General features: G+C 51.2%; 1 protein-coding gene across 1 annotated transcript in view; it reads left to right on the top strand.

Moving 5' to 3' along the window:
* The first annotated feature begins 329 nt into the window (after positions 1–329).
* The window catches only part of IGSF21 (immunoglobin superfamily member 21), a 39,957-nt gene continuing 14,957 nt past the window's right edge, over positions 330–25,329 (top strand). Inside the window, exons 1-2 of the mRNA XM_062623610.1 lie at positions 330–496; positions 22,243–22,355. Coding sequence (XP_062479594.1) covers positions 439–496; positions 22,243–22,355 — 171 coding nt within the window. The 5' untranslated portion in view covers positions 330–438. The remainder of the gene's footprint in view (positions 497–22,242; positions 22,356–25,329) is intronic.

The raw sequence follows: 25,329 nt of genomic DNA, 5'->3' as shown, positions 1-25,329 counted from the left end.
CCCCCCCCCCACTTCCTTGCTTCCTCCCCCTTTTGCGACCCCTCCACTTCACTCCCCCATCCTCCTCCCCTTCCCCCCCCCCTTTGCATTCTCCCCCTTGTACCCCCCCCCCTTTACGACCCTCTCCCCCTTTGCACCCCTGCCTCCCCCCTTACACCGCGCTCCCTTCCATCGCTCCCGCCCCTCCAGCACCTCCCGGGGGCCGGGCCGGGGCGGGCTCAGCCGCCGGGGCGGGCTGGGGGGGACACGGGGCCGGCCGCAGCTCGCTCCGCTCCCGCTCCAATAAATCGGCTTAAGGGCGGCAGCGCGGCCGGGACGCGCACACACGGAGCCGGCCCGAGCCGAGCCGAGCCCCCGCCGCGATGCCCGCCTGCCCCCCGGGCAGGGGGCTGGGGGGCCGGTGAGCCCCATGGGGCTGCCCCCCCCCCTGCGGGCATCATGCGGACGATGAGCCCCTTGTGCCTGCTGCTCTGGGACATCCTCGACGTGGCGCTGGGTGAGTGTCACCCCCCCGCGCACAGGGACACCCCCTTCGGCCGCTGAAGTAAAGGGGTGCTCAGCTGCACCCCGATAAACGTGTGGGGTCTGCACCCCCCCGAGGGTCGGGGGGTGATGGGGGGGCTATAGAGGCTATAGGGAGGGGGGGCAGCCACCCCGTTTGGAGGTTATAGCGCACCCGTTAATAGGGCACTGGGTTTGGAGCAGCTGGTGGGGCACTTGTTAATGGGGCGCCCCTTTTGGACCTGTTAATGGGGCACCCCCCCTAAGGACGCTGGTGTTGGACCTGTTAATGAGGCAGTGGTTAATAGAGGACCCCTTAATAAGGCACCTGCTTTGGGAAGGGGTGCTGGGGGACAGGGTGAGGAGATAAGGGGATGCTCATCCCTCGTACCTTGAGCCAGTGTCATAGTGGGGGGGCATCGGTATCACCCTTCCCTGCTGCTCCATACCGCGGCTCTGAGTCCCAGCTCTGCTACTGATCACTCCATACAGGAAGGGTTCTGTGTCCTGGGGACCCCCATGAGATACAGCTTTAATTTGGGGGATGGAAAGGGAGGGATTGCAGCACCCAGGGGTACCCCAACCTCTTGGCCATGCCCCAAACCCCATAGGTAGGATGGAGGGAAAAGCAGTCCTCGAATTCCCACTGTCCGAGGGGTTTACAGCTGGCTGAGCACCTAAATGAATATCTTGTGTCCCCAGGTTGCCCCACAAAGGTTTTAATAAGAGCCCCCCCACCTCCCCATCCCCAAAAATGGGGTTCCCAGGAGGCAGAAATTAACAGGGCAGGAAACTTTCCCTTCCTCGCATCCCGCAAGCTGTGGTGTGGCAGCAACTGAATTTCTTGTGCATTGAAGGCAATTTCCCTGCTCTTTCCACTTATCCCCTGCATGTGCCCCCCCCACAGCATCACTTGCTGTTGGGTCTCAGGTGGCTGCTCTGTAATGAGCACAGCGAGCCCGGCTGCTCTCCGGGTGCCGGAGGGATGAGCAGGACCTGCTCGGTATCCCCTCTGTTTTGGGTTAATAACATACTTTTTCCTCTCCGGAAAGCCGCCGTCAGCTGCTGCAGAGCACAGGGAGGGGGAGCAGCAGCCACGCTCTGCAGGGCTGAGCAGGGAGAGGGTCACACAATGGACCCAATTCTTCCCCAGCATCTCCAAACCCATCCCTCAAGGACCACGGACCATTGAGTTAGCCAGATCCCGACTTAGATTTGGCTGAATCAGGGGTGGGAAGGCACCCTGCATCCTCTGCATCCCTCTTTGATGGGTTTTATGTGCTGCCAGGCTGCGGCTGATGCTCTTTTTCCTCTTCCGTGCATCCTGAGCATCCCACTGGCATCGTGCTGCCGAACACACGGTCCATAATAAAACCTGTGTGGCTTGGGGTGGGGGGAACAGCAAATCCAGTCCTGCCTCCCTCCTGGATCTCCGCTCCACCTCCACCATGGTTTTATGGTCGCAGGTAGATGATTGTCATGGAGCAACGCGTCCCTCCGGCTTCTCCCCATCCATCACCGGTGCATGGATCATTTTTCCTCATTTTCTCCCCTTTTTATCACTGTAAACTGGGTGATTGCTCTTCTGCTGCTGGTTTGTGAGAGCGGGCACGGCTAAATCTGTGCATGCAATGTGCATATAGGGGGGAAATAAGAGATAAAAGTTGCTTTGTGCTGGATCTAGAGGAAACCGGTGGCCCTGGGGGGGTGGTGGGTTATGAAGTGATGTGGGAGGAGGGTCTCATGGGGAGGTTCAATGGGCAACGCTTGTGTTTGGACATCCACGAGCCAAGTTTTGGCTCTTAAAATTGCGCTGGAACTTTGCTGCTTTCCCATATCCTGAGCATCAGCTGCGTTAAGTGTCTCCCAGTGCTGGGCAGAGAAATGCTGTCCCGAAAAAAGAGCCGATTTGTGCTCTGCTTTTCCCGTAAACAGCTAAAAAACCCTTGTTAGAGCCTGGGTTTGGGGTGGGTGCTCCCACCCCGACACCTCCCTTTGCTCGGGGCAGCAGGAGGCTGCGGAAGCCGAGCGCTGCTCCCGATATTGAGTGGGCAGATGGCTTTTCTGTGGCTGACAGCATCTTTGGCTGGAGCTGCAGTGTTGTAGCAGCAAGGGAGGATGTGCCCAAGGAGCTCCTTCCATTCCTTATCCCGGCACCTTCCTTTCAAGGGATGGAGCAGGATCCGGCTGGGAAGACGCAGCCGGAAGATGTGCTCTTCCCTGCAAGAACATTTGCCCTCAGCATCTTCCCTATGTCTCCAAAAGCATTTTTAAGGGGGAATCTTGCCTGGTTTTACTGTCACCTTATATATTGCTTGTCGGGAAGCTGCCCCAACGCTGCTGCATCCCGAAGTCCTGCTTACAGCACAGGGGAAAGCATTACAAGTGCTTCCCACCCTGCAAAGCATCTGTACCTTCATGTGGGAGCCTTTTGGGACTTTCCATCCATCTCCCCATAATGAAAAACCCTTTTCTTTACCCGAAGGGAGCTGCTTGCTTCCTCAGTGAGCGGTAGGTCGGCTGGATCCTTACGGATGTGTTATACATCCCCCCTGGGGAGCATCACCCCTTGTAATACAGCTTTTTGCTTTTCCTTATAACAAGCTCAATCTCTTCCCTTGGCCAGAAAACGTTGCCTAAGGCAGGGCTAAGTGGGTTAAGGAACCATCAAGATGAGAAAATCAGGGCATGTGGAGGAGGCAAGTGGCTAGACCATGGATAATGATGGAGCTGTAGCCTCGGGGCCCCCCCTTCCCTGGTTTTGGAAAGCTGGGAAGCCCCATCTGCAAGCAGAGCGATGGTTTGTTGGCATGGCTGAAACCAGGGCTGGCTGATGAGCCGGCGCTCAGCTTGTCACCTGAAATATGCTTCCCATAAAGGGTGCGTCGGGGTTTGTTTTACAGCCGTGTAAAATCAGAGCCGTGTTCTGCAAGCGTGGAAAGGAGGGCTAAATGTGCTGTGTTTTGATCTCAATGAGATATTCCTGTCCTCGTCCTCCGAGGGCTTTGCTTTAGCTTCTGTATTCCCCCCCCACGGCACCTCCTACGATGGGAATATTCAAGTGTAGCTCCTTATTTGAAGCTGCTTTGGGGTTTGCTGGGCTTCGCCCCAAAAGGGCAGCTTGGCTGGGGCTGGGCTTTGCAGGGATGTGCCCATGGGGATATCCCTGTGCTGCTTCTCCAAGCCAGCTCCTTCTCCAAAAACCAGCTTGGAAAAATCCCTTTGCAGTCATTGCTTTTATCAGCAAGCTGGATTTTTACCCCCTCTTCATTCCCAGAAATCCCCCAAAGCTTTTCCTTACAGGGATTTTCCCAGCTTACATGCAAGGCTGCTCCTCGCAAGCCTGGAAAAGCTCATTTTCCTCCTTTCCATAGGAAAATAATGGTGTGTGGCTTTTACCAGGGTGATGGGAGCCACTTGCTTGTGTCTCTGTTGAGCTCAGCTGGAGAAAAGAGGGATTTGGTGGGAATTCGTGTTTGGGGGCTGTGAGGGGAAAGGAGGAGCACCCTCTTTGCCATGGAAGCAAACCCTGCTTAATTCACCTGCAGATGCACGGCACTGACCTGAAAACCCATCCCACGCTCCCTCCATCCCTCCCTACTCGTGCTTTTCCCTGGCAAATCTTACATTCAGCTTTAGGGTCAAGCTCTTTCCCACTATTTCCATGAGTTCTGCGCTTCAGTGCAGGATCTTCCCTTCACCTGGTAACATGCATCATCGGGGGCTTATTAATAAGCATCACTGGGAGATACTCCAGGCTTCATTTCTCCATGGAAACCCTCACACATGAATTCATGGCAGGTCCTTGGCTGCCCCTGAGCACTCCTGAAGCTCCTTCATGTGTCAGAGCTCAGATTTGGGATATTTACCCCCCAGATTCACTTGCTGCAGCAAGTATTTGGTATTATTAACACCCCCCCCCCCCAAAAAAAAAAAAAAATAAGCGTAGGGATACTGTAGGGTTTGGGATGTTGGTCCTAAAATATGGAAGATTTGGTTTTAGGAGCCTTAAGCTAAACAGCTTCTGCTATACGCAGTGTGCTAAATGCTCTATACAATGTGCTATATGCTAAATGCAACGTGCTAAATGCAGTGTGATACTTGCTAAATGCAAGGTGCTGTATGCAATATGCTAAGCAGATCACAGCCCTCCTATATGCCCTGGAGCTTCTCTGATGCCTCCAAGCACTCCCAGGCAAGATCCGCCCTTAGCGTTGCATCCAGGCTTGAGCAATGTGGAAATGCAGCTCAGCTCCTGCATGGGTGGGTTTTGTGGAGCATCCAGGCATGATGCTAACCATGTTCTCACCAGCCTCCCCTTCCCATGGAGGTGTTTTGGGGCTTCACATGCTCCATCTGCTTTCTCTTTTCTGGTTGTCTTGGTAGAAATGGTCTTTTCTGTCTGAAAAGCCTGGACTGGGACTGTTTGACCCGCTGTCGCTTTGCTCTTTTCCCCAAGTGCTTTAGGATCTGCCAAGGAAAAGCTCTCCACCGTGTTGGGGTAAGAGCAGGTTTTATTGAATCCAGATGCACGGATGGCTTCAGAATTAGGCTGAGACAGGGGCAAGGATCATGCTAAGGGAAACGCCTTCCAGTGAGGTGGTGATGGAGCCAGTGCCTCACCCTGGCAAGGATGGAGATGGCCAGGACCTGTCTGGGACCATGTACAGGGAGGACAAAGCATCAGCCCTTTGGGACCCAATGGTGATGAGATTTCCTCAGTGCTCTGGCTTTTCTCCCCTATCTTCTAAGAGAAAACCTTGATTTCAGTGCCACCAAGCCAGGCTCTTTGCTCAGACATCAGCAGAGAGGGAAAGGCAGGGAAGGAGCCCCCAGATCCCTATTTGTCGGAGGCAGGAGGTGCAGCTCTCGCCTTGCGAACTTCTCTGCTCATAAATCCTGCTGCAAAGAGCCGAGCGGGGAGGATGCAGCTGATGCGGCTGGTTTTGTTCCCTTGCCAAACTGCTCTCTTTGCCCTTTTGTTTGCTTTCTGCCGAGGCACTTGGAGTACTGATGGGCTTGTTTATAACTAATGACTGGTGCTCACATTATCTCTCCGCAGCATTATCTCCTTCCCACTTTTCCCCTCTCCTTCCTAAAATAAACCGTCAATCACAGACTTGTTTTCAGCGCTTTGGGGACTGGGTTTACCGTAAGTGCCAAGGGCAGGCAGGCTCATAGCAAAGTGCGGGGACAATAATCCACCGCTGTGGATGCCCCTATGGATTTACCATGTCCAATTAGGTTTTTAGGGTCTGCAAAGCCATTTAGGAGGAGAGAGGGTGCGGGTGCTGCTTGTTTCCACTCTCAGCTGGCTGAGAAATGGGGTTCATCCCCTCTAAACACTGCGTCAGAGCCCTCCTGACGTGCCTGTCTGGTGGGGGGACCTCAAGTCCTTTTGGGATGACTCCTTGCTGTGTCCCTGTGATCTTACAGAGTTATCAATGGGGGTATGTGTGTGTTTGCAGCAGAAGCCAGCGCTGGAACTGGTTCTTTGAAATGCAATTAGTGCTTGTATTAGCTAGAAGCAAAACTATCATTAATAGGGTCTTGCCAGCCCCAGCAAGGGAGGTTTGAAGCGGGGAAGGAGGTTTTTCCAGCACTGGGTTGAATCCACAGCAACGCTCTGCCTGAGGCCTCCAAAGAGGTTTGGGGAACATCAGGAAAACCCACATTGCCCAGCAGAGGGATGCTGCAACCCAATGGGAAGGGGCTGTGGGGGTGGAAATGTGGCATTGCCAAGCCCTTCCCAGCCTCCAGACCACACATTTTGTCCCTTCTGGTGCAGGAAGCACATCCCCATCTGCAAAATCCTTCTTGGCTGGAAGAGTGGATGTCTCAGAGGCACTGCAAAATGGAGCAGGGGAGGCAGGGATTTAGCTCATCTCCTGCCCAAACCTCTGTCTAATTTCCCATTTATATAATGCCTTCAACAATATACTTTGGAGGGGAGGGTGAAGGGGATTAGCAGTGGTTATTTCAGCCCTGCTCCTCCTTCCTGGGCTTGTAGATAAATCCTGATGCTGCATCCTATCGGGCCAGGACAGGGGAAAATGAGAGCTGGAGAGCTCTCCATAGGGACACACCTGCTTTGCATGTGTATTTGTACCTATTGGTTTCTTTGCCAAGGAATCTGCAGCCACGGGGATGGGCTGGAGTGATGCAGAGATGCTCTGTGATGGGGTTTTGCTCTCCCCAAGGGAACAAAATGATGGGTGAGATGCAGGGTGACAGGGGGACATGGTGGGTGGCACTTGGGTTCACCTCTAGGTGGTCTATCACCCATGGAAATGCTTTTGGGAGGGATGGGTTTCATGGGTAACCCTGGGTTTGCTGATAGCAACATTGCTTTTGATGGTGCTTGTGCGTCCCCAGGGTTTATCTCTTGTTGCTGATCATACTTGAAAAGAGGAAGATGAAGAAAGGGGCAATTTTGGCTGCTGGTTGTCATCATCATGGGTGCCAAGTGATGGGTTTAGGAACCGCTGGCTCCTTGCTGGGGGACTGAGATGGACCATAACAGCAGGAGCACCTTCTTCATCACGAGTGAGCTGTTGGCTATGTCTTTCCTTCTACAAACTAGTCTGGAAGTGGATTTTGGTGGCCCAGTGGTTTAGATTTCCATCCCAGCTCTACAGCTCTAGAGAGTGAGTTTCAGAGCTTGGCTCTAAGTCATGCTTAGGAAGATTTCCATCCAGAAATTAGGCAGTCCTCTATGTACTGTGATCTGAGGTACCTCTCCTGCTCCATCAAGCATCTTTCTTGTAGTTTTAAGCCCAGGAAAGCCCTTTTCCCTGCAGATTTAGCTTCTGCACAAGCTGTCAGGAGGGGGGAACCACATGCACAGGCTTTGCCATCCCACTCCTATGCCCTGCTTTCAGCACCGAAAGCGTCCCAAGAGCTTGTGGTTGAATCTGTCTGGTTTCCTTGCTTTTTCTCCTAAAGATATACCTGCCAAGTTGCATTGCAGAAGGATGTGGTGACTCAGAGCAGGGTGGGAGGATTTTGGCACCCCAAAATACATACAGCCAGCTGCTGGGGAGCAGGGGTTTTTCCATGGAGGACGGATAACGGACTGGGTCTGCTGATGGAGAAGCACCATGTAGCGGGTAGATGCTGCTCCAGAAAGGGTGCAGAAGATGTATCACCACCAGGAGGAAGGTTGGGTGACAACGCTGCTGGTTTGGTTTCCAGACAGACCATCGTTCATGGAGGAAAACCCTCTCTGCTCGCACCATCCTCCCCTTGCAACTTGATAATGAGATGTTTTCCGTAAGTGCTTTCTGAGGTGCCTCTTTCTCGTCTCGATTTGTGTCTTCCTGCATTATTATGCTATTAGAGGAGGGAAGCCCTTTGCAAGCAGTTGATGTCTGCAAACTGGCTGGAGATAGTTGGGTTTCCTCCTGACGGGGAGTGAATTTACACCGCTGTAATTATAGCAGCGGCGTGGGAGTGGAGTGATGCTCGAGGAAGCGCAGGCGAGCCCCATTTCCAAATTAAACCTTTCTGCTCTTAGAAATGTGTCTTTTAGTTCTGTTGTCGGTTGGTTTTGGGGCAGGAAAACCGTATCTGGGTGACTTCCTGGTGGGAAATGATTTGGAGGGAGCAGGAGTTGGGCACTTGGATGTTAAAGGATGCTTGTGCCTCTGTGTTTGTTTGCATGGACCCCCCTCCTCTGCCTCCTGATCTGCTAAAAGCTCCCTGCCGCGAGAAAACAAGCCAACTCTTTAAAATGGAAAGGGCTTATTTAAACAATGTTATCTCTCTGGTGAAGGGAGAGAGCATATTGAATGGTTATATTTAGTGCCGGGTGTAGGACAAAGCAGATGCAGAGAGATTTTTAACGCGGGGATGTTAATCACGCCACACCGCCCCGGAGATGTGTGTGTGTGTATATATATATATATTTATATATGCAACACACACTTGCTCAGACACCCGTGTACTACTCACTGAGGGTGAGGATGGGAGCTGAACAGCCCTTCCTGATTTCCTTGTTGACCTTTTTTCACCCTGGAAAGCCCATCCTGGCAGGGCAAAGTGATGCAGCTCTGGGAGCTGGGGGCCCCTTGAAGGGATGTGACTTGGTCTACGGGGATGTGCACAGCCCGTTTTCCTTCTGCCCCCCAAAATGGGATGTGGATGGGAAAGAGAGCACTTAAAGGCTTGCAAATGGGCTGTTTAACAACCCAGCAGTGCTCTCCCCACAGCAAGCCGTGAGGAAAGCCTACTGCATTACCCAGCCTCTATTACCCACCCTCATGGGAGCACTGAATTAAAGGAAATATTTTATGATCCCATGCTTCATTATGTTTTATTAAAAGCAGAGCATCGGCCTCCCCTGCCACATTCATCAGAGCAGAGGCTCTGTTGGCCTTTTTTTTCCCTCCCTCCTAAGCTCTTTCTGCTGTCGCTGTTGTTCCCCAAGCATCTGACTGCTTGGGTTGGTTGTAGGGCTGGTCCAGGGTTTCCTGGCACAGGAGGATAATAAGCAGTGGGGTGAAAAATGTGGCTGTTGGTTTTATCTAAGGATGCTCCGTATCTAAACAGGCTCAGGGATGTGAAATGCTGCGGGAAAAGGGATGGATGCAGGAAAGTGGAGTCACGGGGAGGTATCACCCCATGGAGGTGTTTGAGTCACGGATGGAGCTGAGCACATCCCCATGAAAAGATGCTCAGAAAAGCCTCCCCCTGTTTTTCTTCTTTGCTCCATCTCAGGGTGATCAAGCCTGGCATGGAATGGCTCCATTTTGGGGGAAAGACCCCCTCAAAAAGCCAAGAACCTCTCTGCAGAGGGTTTGGAGTTTGCTATATAACCATATATAGAAATTATATATATATATATATATATATATGTAACCTTTGAGATCAGCAACAAAAAGCCAGACAAATATTGATAGCTGGGCAGATCTGGAAGCAATTGGGAGACAGAAAGGTATTAATTAGCAGTGATTTCTCAATGGTGCAGAGATGGATAGGGATTAAGGTAAGAGCCATGTGCATCCTCTCCGTGAGAGCGGAGGAGTAATGGTAAATCAGCGTCATGAATCAGGGCTGTAAGAGGGAGATATTCTTTAATCTTATTAGCAGCACGGCATTACTGGGACACCAAAGGGATTATTAATCACAGAGTGTAAATCGGGGTAAAGAGGGTAGCTTCAAATTAGCAATCCCGCTCTGGACAGCGAGAGGGGTAGCAGGGATGGAGGAGAAAAGGCAGTGGGGTGAAGGCTGAGTCAGGTACCAAGGGAAAGGGAAAACAAGCCCATGCCAGGGGATGAGGGTGAGGTTGGGATGTGGCTGCCCCTTACCTTGGCCAAATTGGTGCCCAGTGCCAAAGCCCAGAGCTGGAAAATCACTGTAAATTGTGTCCGTTACAGGGTATGCAGGTGTCTGTCTTATCAACCCGACTGTGTGTCTGTCCCTCCATCCTGTCCTCTCATTCCTTCACCCTTCCCTCCACCCATCCTTCTGTTGCTACCCCCATCCCTCTATTCTTTCCTCTATCCTCTTTCTCCATCCCTCCCTTTCTTCATCCATCCATCCATCCAATCGTCCATCCATCCTTTCATCCCCATCCATCCATCACTTCTTCCAGCTCTCCCTCCCTCTCTCCCTCTCTCTGTCCTCCATCCACCCCTATCTTAACCCCCACCCCATTCCTCCCTCTCTTCATCCCTCTCTCCATCCTTCTTTCATTCCTCAGAGTCCTTCTCTGTCCCTCTCTCTTCCTCTCTCCATCCTTTCCTTCATCCCTTTATTCCTCCCTTAATCCCTCCATTTCTCCATCCCTCCCTCTGTTGCTCCTTCCATCTCTCTCCCTCCGTCCTTCTCTCCATCCATCCCTCCCTCCCTTAATCCCTCTCTCTATTCCTCTATCCCTCCCTTTTTCCATCCCTCCTTCTGTCACTCCTTACATCCTTTACCCCATGTACGACGAGCAGAAGACACCAGCTGCCTCTGGACTGCTCCCGATGGGAACACAGTGGGTTTTGCAGCACTGGAGCAAAGAAGCAGTGTGGCTTTGCTGCTTTTTAGCACTTAGCTAAGGACGGTGCCAGTCTGGCTGCCCCAGGCTCCCCCAGGGTCTTTTGGGGTAAAAAGCTGTGTTTCACACCTTAAATCGCAAAAAAAAGAGTGGATTTTGTGGCATTTGGGACTTCTGCCCAGCACCAGGCTTTATCTTCTGCCTTCCTCTGCCTGAGGTTGTGCCTTTGGAGACGTTGTGCAGAAGGAGGATACTAATACCAATACTAATCCTTTTCCAGTTACACGGAATCGATGGTGTGGGAAGAGCTGGCTCATGGCAGACACCCAGGGAGGGAGGGGAAGGATCGATGGCTGCCTCATTTGTCACCCATCAGAAATGAGGGATAATTGAATTTCCTGCAACTAGAGAAATAAATAAGAGAATTCATCATCTGGGTCATGGTCAACAGCTGCCTCGACCACCTTGGCACAGCCAAACCCTGCTGGGGCCTTGCTGGGACTCTTAACTTAGTGGGAAACCTGATGGTGGCATCTAAACCTAAATCCTCATATGTGCTCTTTGGTGAAATCAGTTTTCCCTCTTCTGCCCTTTCTGAGCTGGTGTATCAGCAACAAAAGCTGGAAGAGAGGAGGTTTAGGGAGGATTGTGGTGTTTCAGGTGGGAAAATTCAGAACTATGCTTATTTGTTGGAGTAGCATCCCTAAGAACCCCTTGCTATTACTCCAGGATGGCATTTTGCACCTCAGATGGGTTTGGAAAGGGGCTCGCTTTCCTCTTTGCAAGTGGGGAAACGGAGGCACGGAGCAGGACTCGCTCCAAAAGCATCCTTTGAGCAGCTTCCTGCTGCTTCCAGCGTTGCCAATTACCCCTGCCTTGGATTATACTCTAGATTAACACCACAAGCCGTGGTTTCATACAATGAGCTGCTGCGGTTGTAATCCTCACCCTGAGGGCTCAAAGCAGCAGCAAAACCATCGGTTGCTGCCGGCAAAACCATTCCCAGGTCTCCCAAGAAGTGGATCCGGCTCTGCCAGGGGTTCAGGCATCTTTTATCGCAGGTTCTAACATCTGTATCTAACCCATCTGCTCCAGTGTGGGGCTCTGACAAACCAGGCTGCATACATGTAATTGCCTTTTCACTCCTGAATTACATCTAAGGGATGGGTTTTGCTCACTGGTGCTTTCAGCTCTGGCTGGACACAAGATCCTTGATCCCAGGTGAGGTTTTCCGTAATCCCTCGTGCCTGGGGGAGGCATCCAGATGTTGCATCTTCCAACCCTGACCCTTCTGTGATCTTCCTGATGCCAACATGGGGAGACATGCCAGAAGGGATCCAGCTAATGGGGAATCTCTCCTGTGTCAGGATGGAAAGCTGAGCCTGCTGCTGGAAGTGTGGTGTGGGTAAGAAGCACATTTCCAGTCCTTTGCAGAGGAGGATTATGATGTGGTATCTCCTTCTCCTGCCACACTTAATTCTGGATTAAACGCTGCATCTGCGTGGGGAGGATTTTCCTGGGCAGTAAGTGGAGCTGAGCAGATCCCACTGCCCTCACTGTGATGCTGCTTGCTTAAAAGCACTGGAAAAGCAAAGGGATATGAATTGATGAACCAGATTGCAAGGAACCCAGACATCCCGGTCCTGAGCATTACTCCACATCGTAGCCAGACATCAGGGAGGCATCTATTGCAAGGTTTGTAGGGAGATTCTGCATCATCCCAGAGGCATTGCATTGAACTTGGTGGCAGGTGATTGCTGCTGCTCAGCAAAAGGGGGATTGTAGGAAAATTCCTTGACTGGTGAGCTTGGGATTTACTGGAGAAAGGGAAGATCCCGCTGCAAGACTTTGTGGGAATACTTGTAATTACTGAGCTTGGAGGAGTGGTCCAGAGTGCAGCATGGGGGAGAGCTGGTCAATGGGGTGAAATAAGGATGACTTGGGGGGGGTTTAGCAGGTCCTGAGGTTAAGTGGGATCTGCAATGAGGCATTAGTAGGCAAAGGAGAAAGCAAATCTCTCCTGGGAGTTACTGGCAGAAGTGGCACACAGGGGGGAATTATTGCTCTGTACTCGAGGCCGGGGGGTGGCAGCAGTTTTGGGTGGAAAAACTTTAAGGAAAATCCATTTGCCACAGAGGAAATCCTGCAGGAGAGTGAGAAATCCTGCGGGAGCTGGGTTTGCTTCATTAGGGAAGGGAAAAGAGGGGGTGAAAAGGAAGGGATGTGTACTTAGAGCTGGTGCAACACAGCCTGCACGGGTGGCATCTCCTTTGCTCCTTGTTTAGCCAAAATCTGTTGTCTTTAGCTCATGGGTTGGAAGAAAAATCGGGGTGCAATTGGTTTAGAAGACTCTGCCTTGAATAGCTGTGGGCTTTTCAAGCAGCATTGCAGGCAGTCACACCCTATTTGCATACATGCAAATGAAGAGCACCATCTCCATTTAAAAAATGGGGCATCTGAGGCCCAGGTTGACCCGGGCACGATTTGAGCTTCATTTTGGCACCAGCAGCTGCTCACACACCTGAGGAGAGGCCAAGAGGTGCTGGCAAAGGCATTGAATCAGTGATGCCATTGGGTTTTCAAGGTAATTTGGCTCTGTTGCACCCGGCTTCCTTCCTCTCCTGGAACAAGACATCATTTAGGACCCTAAAAACCCCCAAAACTAGGCACCCAGGATGGCCAAATCCTTAAATAACCTGGAAATGGGGATAAAGGAACAAGAGCGATGAGCACCATAACGATGACAAACATCCTCCCCTTCCAAAACCCAAACCCAATGACCCATCACAGGTCGTGGCCACCCATTTTATCAGCCATAAACCACAGCTGGGTGCTTCAGTGTTGCACTAAAGCATTACAGTTTAATGGCTGTATCAGTAGGGTGAAGATGTGGTAGTAAAATAGACTCACTCCCCCCCCTTTAAGCATCATTAGGAGGTGGAGGTGTGTGTTGTAAGCTGTTGGGGATGCGCTGAGCACGCCAGCAGAGTGAGGAGGAGATAGTATAAATAAAGTTTTACTGTGCTAGAGTAAATGCTGCTAAACATACTTCACGTCTGCGTGGTGGTGGGAGATAAATATTCAATCTATAATTTATGTACATGGCTTCCCAGCCTGTGCAGGGTTTGGGAGCAGCTAATAAAATGCAATATATCAAGAAGACTTCTCGATGCAGCAAGTGCAACCCTGCTGATAATCTGCGTGGGGTTGCGAGACCCATCTTCTTCATGTTGGCTGCTTCTTCTGGAGTTGATTTAGAGGGCTTGGATGGGTGTTTCCCAAGTGGCTCTTGGGTTTGGTTGGGTCTCTGGGCTTTCTTCATGGGTGTTTTCATGGTTGGGTCTCTGGTTTTTCTGCAGGGACTCTTCATCAGGGACTGTAGTGACAGGACAAGGGGTGATGGGTTCAAACTGAAACAGGGGAAGTTCAGGTTGGAGATAAGGCAGAAGCTCTTCCCTGGGAGGGTGCTGAGGCGCTGGCACAGGGTGCCCAGAGAAGCTGTGGCTGCCCCATCCCTGGCAGTGTTCAAGGCCAGGTTGGACACAGGGGCTTGGAGCAAGCTGCTCTAGTGGAAGGGGTCCTGTGGCAGGGGTTGGAACTGGATGAGCTTCAAGGTCCCTTCCAACCCAAACCATTCCATGATTGTATGTGTATGTAGAGAAATGCTCATCTAACACTCTTCACCCTTGGGGGTGCTGAAGTATTACCCAAATGGAAAATATTTCCCATTCATCCCGGTAAGGTACCCTCAAAATCCTCCTGCTCCCTGTTATCCACTGCCTCTGCTTCCCTTCAGATGTCCTTATTCTTGCATTCGCCCCCAAAATGGCACTTCACCATCTCTCATGTTGTAGTCGGTGGGTTTGGCTTTGCAGTGGCTTGCGTCTCCAGGGTCAGCAGCATGTGGACCTTGGCTTCATGTCTTACACCACCAACATTGTGCCTCAGGGTTTGCCTCTGGAACATCACCTGACTTTTAGGTTGAGGGATCCATTGAGAATCAAAATGATGCATCCAAGGTCATCCGGAGTGTTTGTAGCAGGGCAGGGGCTTGCTCCAGATGAATGCTTCAACTGTTTTGCCTCAGAACTTCCATCCTTTTCCTGGAACAACTGATTTCCCAAGGCTATCAGGCAAATGCCTTGACGGAAATGTAGTACAAGCACTAACTTGGTGCTGTGAGTAAAAGAATCCAAGCTAGAAATGGGCTTTCTCATCCTGTGCTCCGGTGAGCTGGAACAGCCTTGCCGATGAGCCTTCACTTAGGAAAGGCGTGATGAAGATGTTAAAGCAGGGTTTTGTTCCAGTCCGTGCCCAAGCCACGTACCTCATACGGATGGCTCTATCCACCATGGATTTGTTTGTCATGAGACGTGCACCAAAGGTGGCAACAAGCTTGTAGAAAGCTGGTGTTTCCATCTATTTTATTAGCCAGCACTTGGTGATGGATAGAGCTGGGGCTTGAGTGGTTGATAGAAACAAATAAGAGACGGGAAGGGGGAGATGGAGATGAGCAATGGAGAGAGAGAAGGAGACACTGCAGCACCCCAAGGCTCCCACAACCCAAATGACGCATTGCGTTTGCATGCCCAAAGTGGTCCAAACTCTCCCTTTCTGTGTCTGAGGTCATTTAGCATGCCGAGGTTGTGCTGATGTGCGGGAAAACCCTACCGAGCTGAAGCATTTGAAACATGGTTTTAGCCCAGCATGATCCATTTTGAGCCTGGGTCTTTGTTTCTCTGCAGCTTACAATGTTACTGCACCATACCAATGCTTAGCTAGAGGCACTGGTATGTAAGAGCCAATCTCTGCCCTTAAGAATATCAAGCTGACTCTAGTGTTCATAATGAGGACAAAACTAGTGTAAGAATTGATTTTTCTGAAGGTGTATTGACAGATCTCTTTGGGAAGCCCTTACTTGATTGCTCGGTGTTGAAGATGCTCTCCGTGATACTGAGACTGCTGCACACAGGTGGTGTTGAGTACCATGGCACGGCGCAAAATCAGGCATCATTTCTTTCCCTTTCCGACTAGGATACTTTTTCTAGGAGAAATCTGGGATTTAAGGAGGAAAGGAAAGCTGTGGACAGTGTCCAAAAGTCCAATATCAATTGGGTTTTGGCACCAGCACTGAAATAATTGGGATTTGGGTTTGGTTTTTGCACTGGTGATAAAATCTGATGAGTAGATCTTTATTGTTTTGTTGGTTTGACCCATTTTGATTATGAAATCCTAACTGAAGCAGACCCCTTATGGCCTGTCTGTCCCCAGGAGCCCCAGTGAAGTGGTTTTCTCAGTTCATCTTGATTTAAAGGGGGTCAAAAGGCCAAACCAGCCCTGCTCAATCAATGCATTGATTAGAATTATTGACTTACATTACAAGGAGCTAACATGACATGAGATGCATCCGTAGGACCTGTCAGGCTCAGTGCACCTATTGCATCCTACTTAGGCAAAGAAAAATGGACTAAAGCATATCCTATACATATTCCCTTTATATTCTATACATCTTCTCTGCATTACCTAAGGATCTAGGGGCTGGTTTGGTCCAGCAACCCCCCATCAAGCATAATCAGAGCTACAGCTGTGAAGTGTTTCCTCCCACTTATGCAAATGGCTGAGGTAAGAGGCATCTAATGAAATGTTTGTACTTTAATACACCACCATGTGAAGGAAGATGAATTTTAATTATGGGCTCTTAATTGTTTGGTCGGCCTGTTAATATCCTATTTACACAGTATTAATACAATTTGCTCTCTGCCAGCAGGGCTCTTCCTCACAGCGGGTGATGTTGTTTCAGTGGGTTTACTTCACGGACCAGCTCCATTATGCAAAAGCCAATGTGATTTTGGGATGGGCAGTGATGGGCTGCAGGATGCTCAGCTCTGCTGGAGCTCAGCTTTTGGATTGCTTGAAGGAAAAGCTAAAAATCCAAAGAAAACTGAAGCAGTTTATGCATTTACAAACACGAACAGGCTCCCCGCAACCCATTTTTGATCCCCTTTGCAAAAGGACTGTGCCCTTTGGAAGCACGATGCTGAGTCCATCTGTCACATCCTATTCCACTCGCTGTTGTTAAACCTGTGTTAAAACACTTACTCCATCATTTACAAAAAACATAAATAAATCAGTGCGGCAGCTTTCTAGGAGGAAAAGCTCCAGATTCAGCAAAATTTGGCCACTCCAAACTGGGGCAGATGCGAATCCTTCACTGGTTCTTACCCCTTGCAGCCCTCCTGGGTTAGCAAGGACAGACAGCAGCACATTATCATTGTAAATCGACGTGGAATATCATAAATAAGGCATCGCCGGAGCTTGGCAGGGAGGGAGAAGGCATTTGTGGTGCTCCCAGGAACGGGAGCAACTGCTGGTGTTTAATCTTTAATGAACAAGATGTTGCAAAGTGCTGCGAGTCAAAGCGCGTTTGCTTAATGCTCCTCACGCCTCGTGCAGCGGGTGACATCCCTGTTTGCAAGGCTCCACTCGTGGCCACGAGCCCTTGCACGCTGGTGGCTTCCCCTTGTGCTGGCCATCGCCTTCCTGTGGTTATGGATGGGGAGCTGGATCACTCCCTGCTGTTTTGGGGTGTGATTTGTGAGCATCACAGCTGTCTCTTTTGCAAGGGGCAAAGTGCCTCTTTAAGCAGCAAATGCCTTAAATCCTAGAGAACAATCAACTCAATTAGGGAGCTCCTGGTCCCTTTTTCCCCCCTCCCTCCTTGTATTTGCACCCCAAAATACCATTGTGGGCTTGGCAAAGTGACTGCCGGAAGGCTGGGGAGAAATTGGTGTGAATTATGTATGAGCCCTGCTAATCACAGGCTGATTAAAATGATGATGTGTTAATATTATCTCTCCCTGTCGCCTCTGCCGAGAGGGATGTGTTGGCACCTGATGGATGGGGGGGACACGGTGGGGGCAGATGGGGCAGCTGCATCCCCACGTGTCCTCTTCTCTGGCTCCATCCCAAGGTGTTGCTCCGCTCTGATCCCTGGAAACACCTTTTCTGCTCCAAATGACCATCACCAAATGCAAGGATGGGGATGGGTTAAAGGCTGGGGATATGTCCCAAATGGCTACAGTCCATTGGTGGTTTGAGGTTGGCTTTTTGGGAAGTGCTGGGAGGTGAGAAATCAGGGAACAGGAGAGATTCTGAAAATCCAAAGGAGCGTGAGCAGCAGCTCAGGGAGGGGATCCTGCCCCTCTGCTGTGCTCTGGGGAGACCCCCCCTGCAGCCCTGATCCAGCTCTGGGGCAGCAGCACAAGAGGGATGTGGAGCTGCTGGAGCGAGGCCAGAGGAGGCCATGGAGATGCTGCGAGGGCTGGAGCAGCTCTGCTCTGGAGCCAGGCTGAGAGAGCTGGGCTGGGGCAGCCTGGACAAGAGAAGGCTCCTGAAGGGGAGACCTGAGAGCAGCTCCAGTGCCTGAAGGGGCTGCAGGAAAGCTGGAGAGGGGCTTGGGACAAGGGATGTAGGGACAGGCCAAGGGGAATGGCTTGAACCTGCCCGAGGGGAGACTGAGATGAGCTCTTAGGCAGAAGCTCTTCCCTGTGAGGGTGCTGAGGCGCTGGCACAGGGTGCCCAGAGAAGCTGTGGCTGCCCCATCCCTGGCAGTGTTCAAGGCCAGGTTGGACACAGGGGCTTGGAGCAAGCTGCTCTAGTGGAAGGTGTCCCTGCCCATGGACAGGAGCTGGGTGAGCTTTAAGGTCCCTTCCAACCCAAACCATTCCATGATTCTATGTAGGTTAAAAAATAGCAGGCACATGGGGAAGATGCAGAGGTGTTGCTTTGTGGTGCTGGGAGACACCAAAAGGCTCCTTCACCCTGAGGTTTCCAAGGGCACCCACGCGTGCTGTAGTGGCTTGTGTTTGAGTGCTTGCAACCCACCCACTCAGCCACTGTCTCATTCCCCCTCCTTAACAGGACAGGGGGGACCTCAGCCTATTTGGGATGCTCCCATGGGGCAGAAACAGGGCTTTCTGGCAGTACCTTGGTGGAAGCATCCGTTTGCATCCTCCGCTTGCGTGGCCGGGGTGAAACCTGTCCCCTCCTTCGCAGCTATTCTGTGATTGAAAGCACTGAGCATGTTTCAATGTGCTCTTTTTATTAATGTGTCACTCCTGATTTAAAAGGACATTTCATTTATCTCTCCCTTCCCCCTCCCCTCCTTTATTTCCACCCACCTTTAAAGTGGATGTCGCAAGAATTCCCACCGCTCACTAGCAAAAATACTCTTCTTTCCCCAGGGATGAGATCTAATCAGAGGGCTGGATTTCCATAGGGCTGAATCTAATCCGAGGGTGGCCTGGCATAGCTTGCACTAAGGAATATGTCTCATTCCAAAAGAGCAAAGGGGAAGGAGAGTAGCCTCGGGGTTCAAAGCTGCTTTTGGGATGCTGATAACGCAGAGGATGATGGAGACGGTGGGTTGGGCTCTTCCATTGGAGGTGCAAATCTGACGCTCAGCCCTGTTTAAATAGGACTTAAAAGTCAGTAATAATTGTCACTGCTGGTTTCTTCTTCACAGTAAATCCAAAAAGGGACCAAAGTAGGGGTTTTGAGGACTGGTGACACTTTGCCATCCTCTGCTGTAGGAAAACAAAGGGAAGGGAGGGGATGAGGGATGAGATTCAGGGTATGAGGGATGAGATACGCACATCAGCCACAGCAAAACAGCAGGTCTGGGACAGCTCCATCTGGATTCCTGTGTTATTTTTCAGTACCTGGCTTTATTTTCACTGCTTTTCCCTCTCCCTTACACACATCCTTAGCATTTATGGGGCTGGCTCCTCCAGGGACCATGCATCTATTTCTCTCCTTCATCTCCTTCTTTTTCCCACTTTCTAGGGTGATCTTGCTCTGAATCTGGGCAGCTGATGCTCTTCAAGCAGGTGGATTTTCACCTTCCTTCCCCTTCCAGGTGTTGCTGGGGCTCCAGCATCAGCCGTTGTGGAGTCCCTATCCCCCTAGCACTGGTGCAATAAATCACGGAGCTCCAGAGCTTTGTCTTTGCCATGCAGGATCTGCTCAGGAAAAAGCAGAGCATCCTCTGGTTGCACTCTGGTGTTTTTAAGGACCAGATATCCTCCCAGCACAGCTGAGCCCAAATTACTGGGCATGGAAATGGGAGCTGATGTCCTGGTGGCCATCTCAAAGAGGGTTTTGTGGCTCACGGAGGGAGCAGGGCCTATTTGGGCTGTATTTGGAGCCATCTAGAAGGTGCAGGTTGGGAATGTGTTTGCAGGGGGATTTACTTGGGTAGATGCTTGGGCCAATGCATTTGCTTCACGTGAGTGGAGATGATTTACTGCAACCATCCCAAACTTGGCTGGTTTTGAATTTAAAAGGCACCAACCATCAGGAGATGGCCTAAGCACCACCAAAACGCTTGGCTGGGCTGGAATGGGGATGCTTTAGCTTCCCATTGTTGTGCATAGGGTGTGAAGCCCAATGACATGGGAAGAGGGATGGAAAACCACCTGGAGATGATGCAGTTATGAACCAGGATCTCCCATCTCTCAATAATCCGTGGACACAAGGGAAAATGCAATCTTAACTCTGTCGTTGTCACCCATTGGCTTTGTTTTATCACCCTGTTACACCGGGGCAGAAGGGAGATGGAATCTTGCCTGCCTAATGAAGAGGCAGAACCTTTCCAGACACATGGAGGCTCCATCCCTGGCTTGAATCCATCCCTGCTTTCCTCTGGGTGGCTGCAGAATGTTTGCTCATCCCTTTCCCTTTGCTCTCCTGCCTGTTGCTCACCTCCCTATTGGAAATGTCCAAAGAAAAGCAAGGGGAACTGGGGCACCTGCCACGAGACCTCGCCTGACCTTCCTCGCATCCCTCCTCCTCCTCCCTCTCCCATTGCTGCCTCTCTGTATCTGCAGAGTCCGAGGGGGTTGTGTGCTCTGTTGGCAGCCGCAAGGAATTAATCCCTGCTTTAGCGTGCTAAAATAAACCCTGTCCAGGCAAGGAGAGAGGCTGGAAAGAAGCTGGCCCGGAATGAATGTGAGGATCGGGGTTGCTGTCAGCAAGGAGGGAGGCATCAGGCTGGGGGTGCAAAGGTGCAGTGTTAAACCCCATCGTGCTGTGCACTGTTTCAGGGCTAAAACAACCTTTCATTCAGCCCCCATCCCTGCCCAGTGCTGCTGTCTCCTGCAGTGTAATGCTGCAAATGCTCACCACCACTAACAAAAACCATGGTTTATCCCATTCCCTTGCATCCAGCAAACCTGCTCCCGTAGCTCCCCCCGGAAAGCAGCACAAAGAGGGTTTCTTGAGTTTTAGAGCCCTCAATATGCCAGGCCACGCTGCTCTGCTGTTGCAGCAGGCACGTGTGCGTGCAGCATGCTCTCCCGCAGGTCGTGGTTGAGATCATTGCAAAAACACCAGCAACTTGGTTTACAAGGGATGGGAGCCTCAAATCGCTGCCTGTGGGACATAGGAAACCACCTTCCCCTATTCCAAGGGATCTTCTGTAGAGGAGTCTCAGTTTGTGCAGCCCCATTTCCAACCCTGCTCCTGTTATCCAGGTGCTCTGGGGTTTCTTTTCCCCATTGTTTTTCCACCTGATGCAAGCAAATAACAGCTTTTTGTGGTGGGTTAAGCGCTGTTTTGGGGTGTCCTGGTTGCAGACACGGATACAGACAGGGCAAGGATGCTAAAGGAGGGTTTGGATCTGCCCGGCTGTCAATCTGACATCTCCCAGCAGCCAGAGGAAACAGAGGAGAGTAAAACAGAAATGTGAATGCCTGCCCTCCTGACCCTGCTGCTCCGTGCTCCTGCAATCCTTCTGCAGCAAATGGAGGGGAAACAAGGAGAAAAGGGCCAGACAGAGCCGCCGTGCTCTGACTTCCCGTCTGCTACAAGCACAGCTCCTGCATCCAGCTATAGGGAGATGGGGAAGCAGCAGGCTGTCAGCCAAAGCCAGGCTGTAAAACCACAGGTTGGGCTTTGCACATCCTCTGATTGATTTCTTCCTGTAAGAAATGAGTAATTTAGAGGGTTTTCAAGCAAAGCAAGGAATTTGTCCTGCAATGGGGAGAGAAGCAATGGGGGAGGTGAAGTAGAAGCTGGGTTTAAACTTGAACAGGGGAAGTTCAGGTTGGATTTAAGGAAAAAGTTCTTTACTGTGAGGGTGCTGAGGCGCTGGCACAGGGTGCCCAGAGAAGCTGTGGCTGCCCCATCCCTGGCAGTGTTCAAGGCCAGGTTGGACACAGGGGCTTGGAGCAAGCTGCTCTAGTGGAAGGGGTCCCTGCCCGTGGCAGGGGTTGGGACTGGGAGAGCTTTAAGGTCCCTTCTAACCAAAAACATTCATAGGAAGGGTGGGTTTGGGTTTGCAGGTGGGGGAGGTGGCCGGTGGGACCAGGGCTTTATGTGTGAAACAGTGTGAGCCTCAAAATCTGCGTGCCCAGGGTTTATTTGGGCAAAAGTGCTCAGTTTTGCAAAGCTGGGGAGGGGAGAAGCAGCTGAATGCTTGTTCCTTGCGTTTTGGTGCTATAAGCTGGTAAATAAGGTCAAGAAGGATTTTTCTCCCATTTTCTACTTCTTTGTTGTATTGGGAGCAGCCAAAATTCATTGCAGCAATGGGGCAAGATTCCGCTCTGATGGGCTTCCCTATGCATTATCCCTGTGTGGGATGCAGCCAGAGCTATTAATACTACAAAACCACTTGAGAACAGTATTTAACCCCCTTCCCCATCCTTCCCCAGCAGCTCAAGCCTCATTTTCTCCCTTTTTTGTACCTTTTCCAGCCTACCTGACAGTGAGCATCGAGCCGCTGCCGCCCGTGGTGGTGGGAGATGCCGTCACTCTGAAATGCAACTTCAAGACAGATGGGAAGATGCGGGAGATCGTCTGGTACCGGGTAAGCAGTGCCAGTGCCCCTTCCTTGCCCTTGGGGACAGGGACATGAAGCCACCCGGCTGCTTTGCTCCTGTCCAACAGAAGGTCAAGGCTGGATGGTGGAGAGAAAGGCAGACGGTGCTCTTGCCGATGGGAATATCGATTCGGTGAAGCGGGCAGGCAGCCTGGCCTTTGAAAAGCTGAGCGGGGAGAGATGTAAAGGGGATTTGTAGTATCCTGAGGGCTCCACGAGGCTTCTTCCAGGCATTTTGTTCTGCTTTCCAGGTGGATTTGGGGTTGGCAGGATTGGTTCTGGGGTGCTTTGCACCGAGGGGTTTAGGAGCAGGGGCTCAAGTTGGCACCGCTGTGGGAAGAGGATTTGCATGTTGGGTGTGGAATGATGCAAAAAGAGAGTGGTTTTCATGCAAAATCAGGCAAAATTGAGGGTGTTCAGGGCTTGGGCAGCAGTGCTGGGCTCTTCACACTGGGCTCCTCAAGGAAAACCTTTCCCCTTCCTGTCCCTGTCCCTAAAATACTCATGGATGCGGGGTGCTGATCTGGAGCAAAGCAAGACTGGTTTTATCTGGGGAAAGGGGGATTTGGAGGATGTGGCTGTTCCCCCCTTCCACCGTCACTCCCATCTGCACCAAGCCTGGATCCAGCCTTAGCTGTAACAGTCCAGAGCAGTATTCTTGCCTTTCTCTGGGGAATTTCAGCATAAGCTGTCAAACACAACTAAACCCCCTGTGATGGTTTGACCGGAGGAAACTCAAGATTTCCAGGATGGGAAAAAATCAGCTCTTTGCCTGGATGTTTACTCACAGAGGAGGCAAAGAAAGAGCCAAGGGGGCTGGTGGCATTGGGTGAAATCACTGCCCTTCATCCAAGGATATGTTTTGGTTTACCATCTTGTTTCTGCTCCCCAAACAAGGAGCATCGTCTGCCTTGAAGCTGTTATTTGCCTCCTGGCAGGTTTATCTATAGGGAAAGGTGCTCTCTGGACTGATATATATTGAATTGCTGAAGCGTGGTGCATGCAGAGGAATATTTCCATCATGTCCTGGCTGTTTGTGTTTAGGTGTGTAGGGAATGCAAGCAGAGAAACAGCAAAATACAACCCAAAACCTGTCCTGTACCTTAAATGGCACCTTGCAGTTGGCTTCGTCTCCCCCTTATTTTGGGGAAGAGGATTTTTGTGCAGTGCTTCTTCCACCATCTCCACCAGGTTTTTCCTTCCCTTTCCCACTCGGTAAGATTGGATTAACCCACTTTCCCGCGAGCTGGGGATGGATTTGTTTAATCCCCCTGCGTGGAGGGATGTAGGAGCCCTTGGTGAGAGGACGATGCGCTGGGGTGGCCGAGCAAATTACACTCTGAGTAACCACAGAGAGAGTGAGAAGGGAAAAAATAACCCAGCTTTTATTTTTATCATCACAAATCCCCTTTTCTTCCCGTTTTTTTACCTCCCCTTCCCTTTTTCTCCTTTCCCAGGGATCTTCCTGCATTCAGAAAGTGATTTTTCTCATAGAGCATCTTAGGATTTTCCAAATTCCCTTCTGATTTTAGGGTTTTTTCCCCTTTTTTCCTCCCATCTTGTCTTGCTCATGGACTTTTGCAGCCCAAACCCCTGTGCAGAGGTCACGGATGGTCTCCTGTGGGCCAGGTGGAGATGCTGGGGCTGTGCAGTTCTGTTCCTACCATTTGTAAATCATCCTCACAGCATCTCTGTGAGCGCACTGAAGCACTGGAGCGGGGTGTGGGGGTCCCTCTGGGGCTCCCCTTTCCCTTCCCCATGTCTCGTTTTACAGAGGGCAGAGTGAGCTCCGTGAGTTTAAGGATGCAGAGTGGCTCCAGAGGCACACACTGGGTTGGGGAGGGAGGGAAAGCAGAAGGGGCAGCACAGCAGCAAACACAATGGCAGCAGTTTGGTGTAAGCCATAGGGTGGGTGCATAAGCCATGGGGTGCATCCATAACTCCATGACTCATGAGGTGCATCCATAACTCATGGGGTACATTCATAACCCATTGGGGTGCATGCATAATAATGATTTGGGAGCATGCAGAACCATGGGGTAAATGCTTAACCCACTAGGAAGCATGCATAACCCATGAAGCGTTGTGTGTAACCTGTCAGGAGCATGCTTAACCTGCTGTGAGCATGCACAGCCCATTGGGATGCATGCACATCCCATTGGGATGCATGCATAACCCATCAGGGTGCATGCATAACCCATCAGGTTAGGTGACACATGTATCTCCAACCCATCGGTGTGCATGCATAGCTTGTTGAGAGCATGCATAGCCTGTCAGGGTGGGTTTACAACCCATGGGGTGCATGTATAACCCATGGGGTGCATCCGTAGCCAATGGGATGTGTACATAACCCATCAAGGTGGTTGTATAACCCATGGAATGGCTGCATAACCCATGGGGTGGGTGCATAATTGATGGGGTGGGTGCATATAACCTTTCAGGGTGGATGCATAACCCATGGGATGGGTGCATAACCCATAGGGTGTGTCTATAAGCCATGGGATGTATTCATAACTCATGGAATGGGTGCATAACCCATGGGGTGTGTCTATAAGCCATGGGATGTATTCATAACCCATGGGATGGGTGCATAACCCATTGAGGTGCGTGCACACCAGGGCTGTGAGGTGTAAACCAGATTCTTACCATGGGTAAGGCAGGTAAAACCCCACTGAGAAGCACCGTTGCTGCAAACCAGCACCCCCAAACCTCCTCTGCAACATGGGAGCCCCATTGCTGAGGGGCAGCAAACAGGGGTGGCAGCAGCAGACAACTTCTCCCTCAGTTCTCGGCATGAGCCGCTGCTTTAGGTTGCTTCATGCAAGGACTGAAGGAGACCTGGGATGAGCAAAGGGGGCTTTTTCACAGCCCAAACAGGAACATGCACCATCTGCAGAGGTGATAATTAATATTCACCCACCCCCTCCGTGCTGAAGTCATCTCCAGAAGGCGCGATGTGCCT

The sequence above is a fragment of the Pezoporus occidentalis genome, unplaced genomic scaffold (genome assembly GCF_034315485.1).
Source record: "Pezoporus occidentalis ecotype Australia unplaced genomic scaffold, CSIRO_AGI_Poc_V1 ctg255, whole genome shotgun sequence".
In the NCBI taxonomy this organism is placed as follows: domain Eukaryota; kingdom Metazoa; phylum Chordata; class Aves; order Psittaciformes; family Psittacidae; genus Pezoporus; species Pezoporus occidentalis.
The sequence above is the reverse complement of the archived record's forward strand: the minus strand, read 5'-3'. Positions and strand labels throughout refer to the sequence as shown.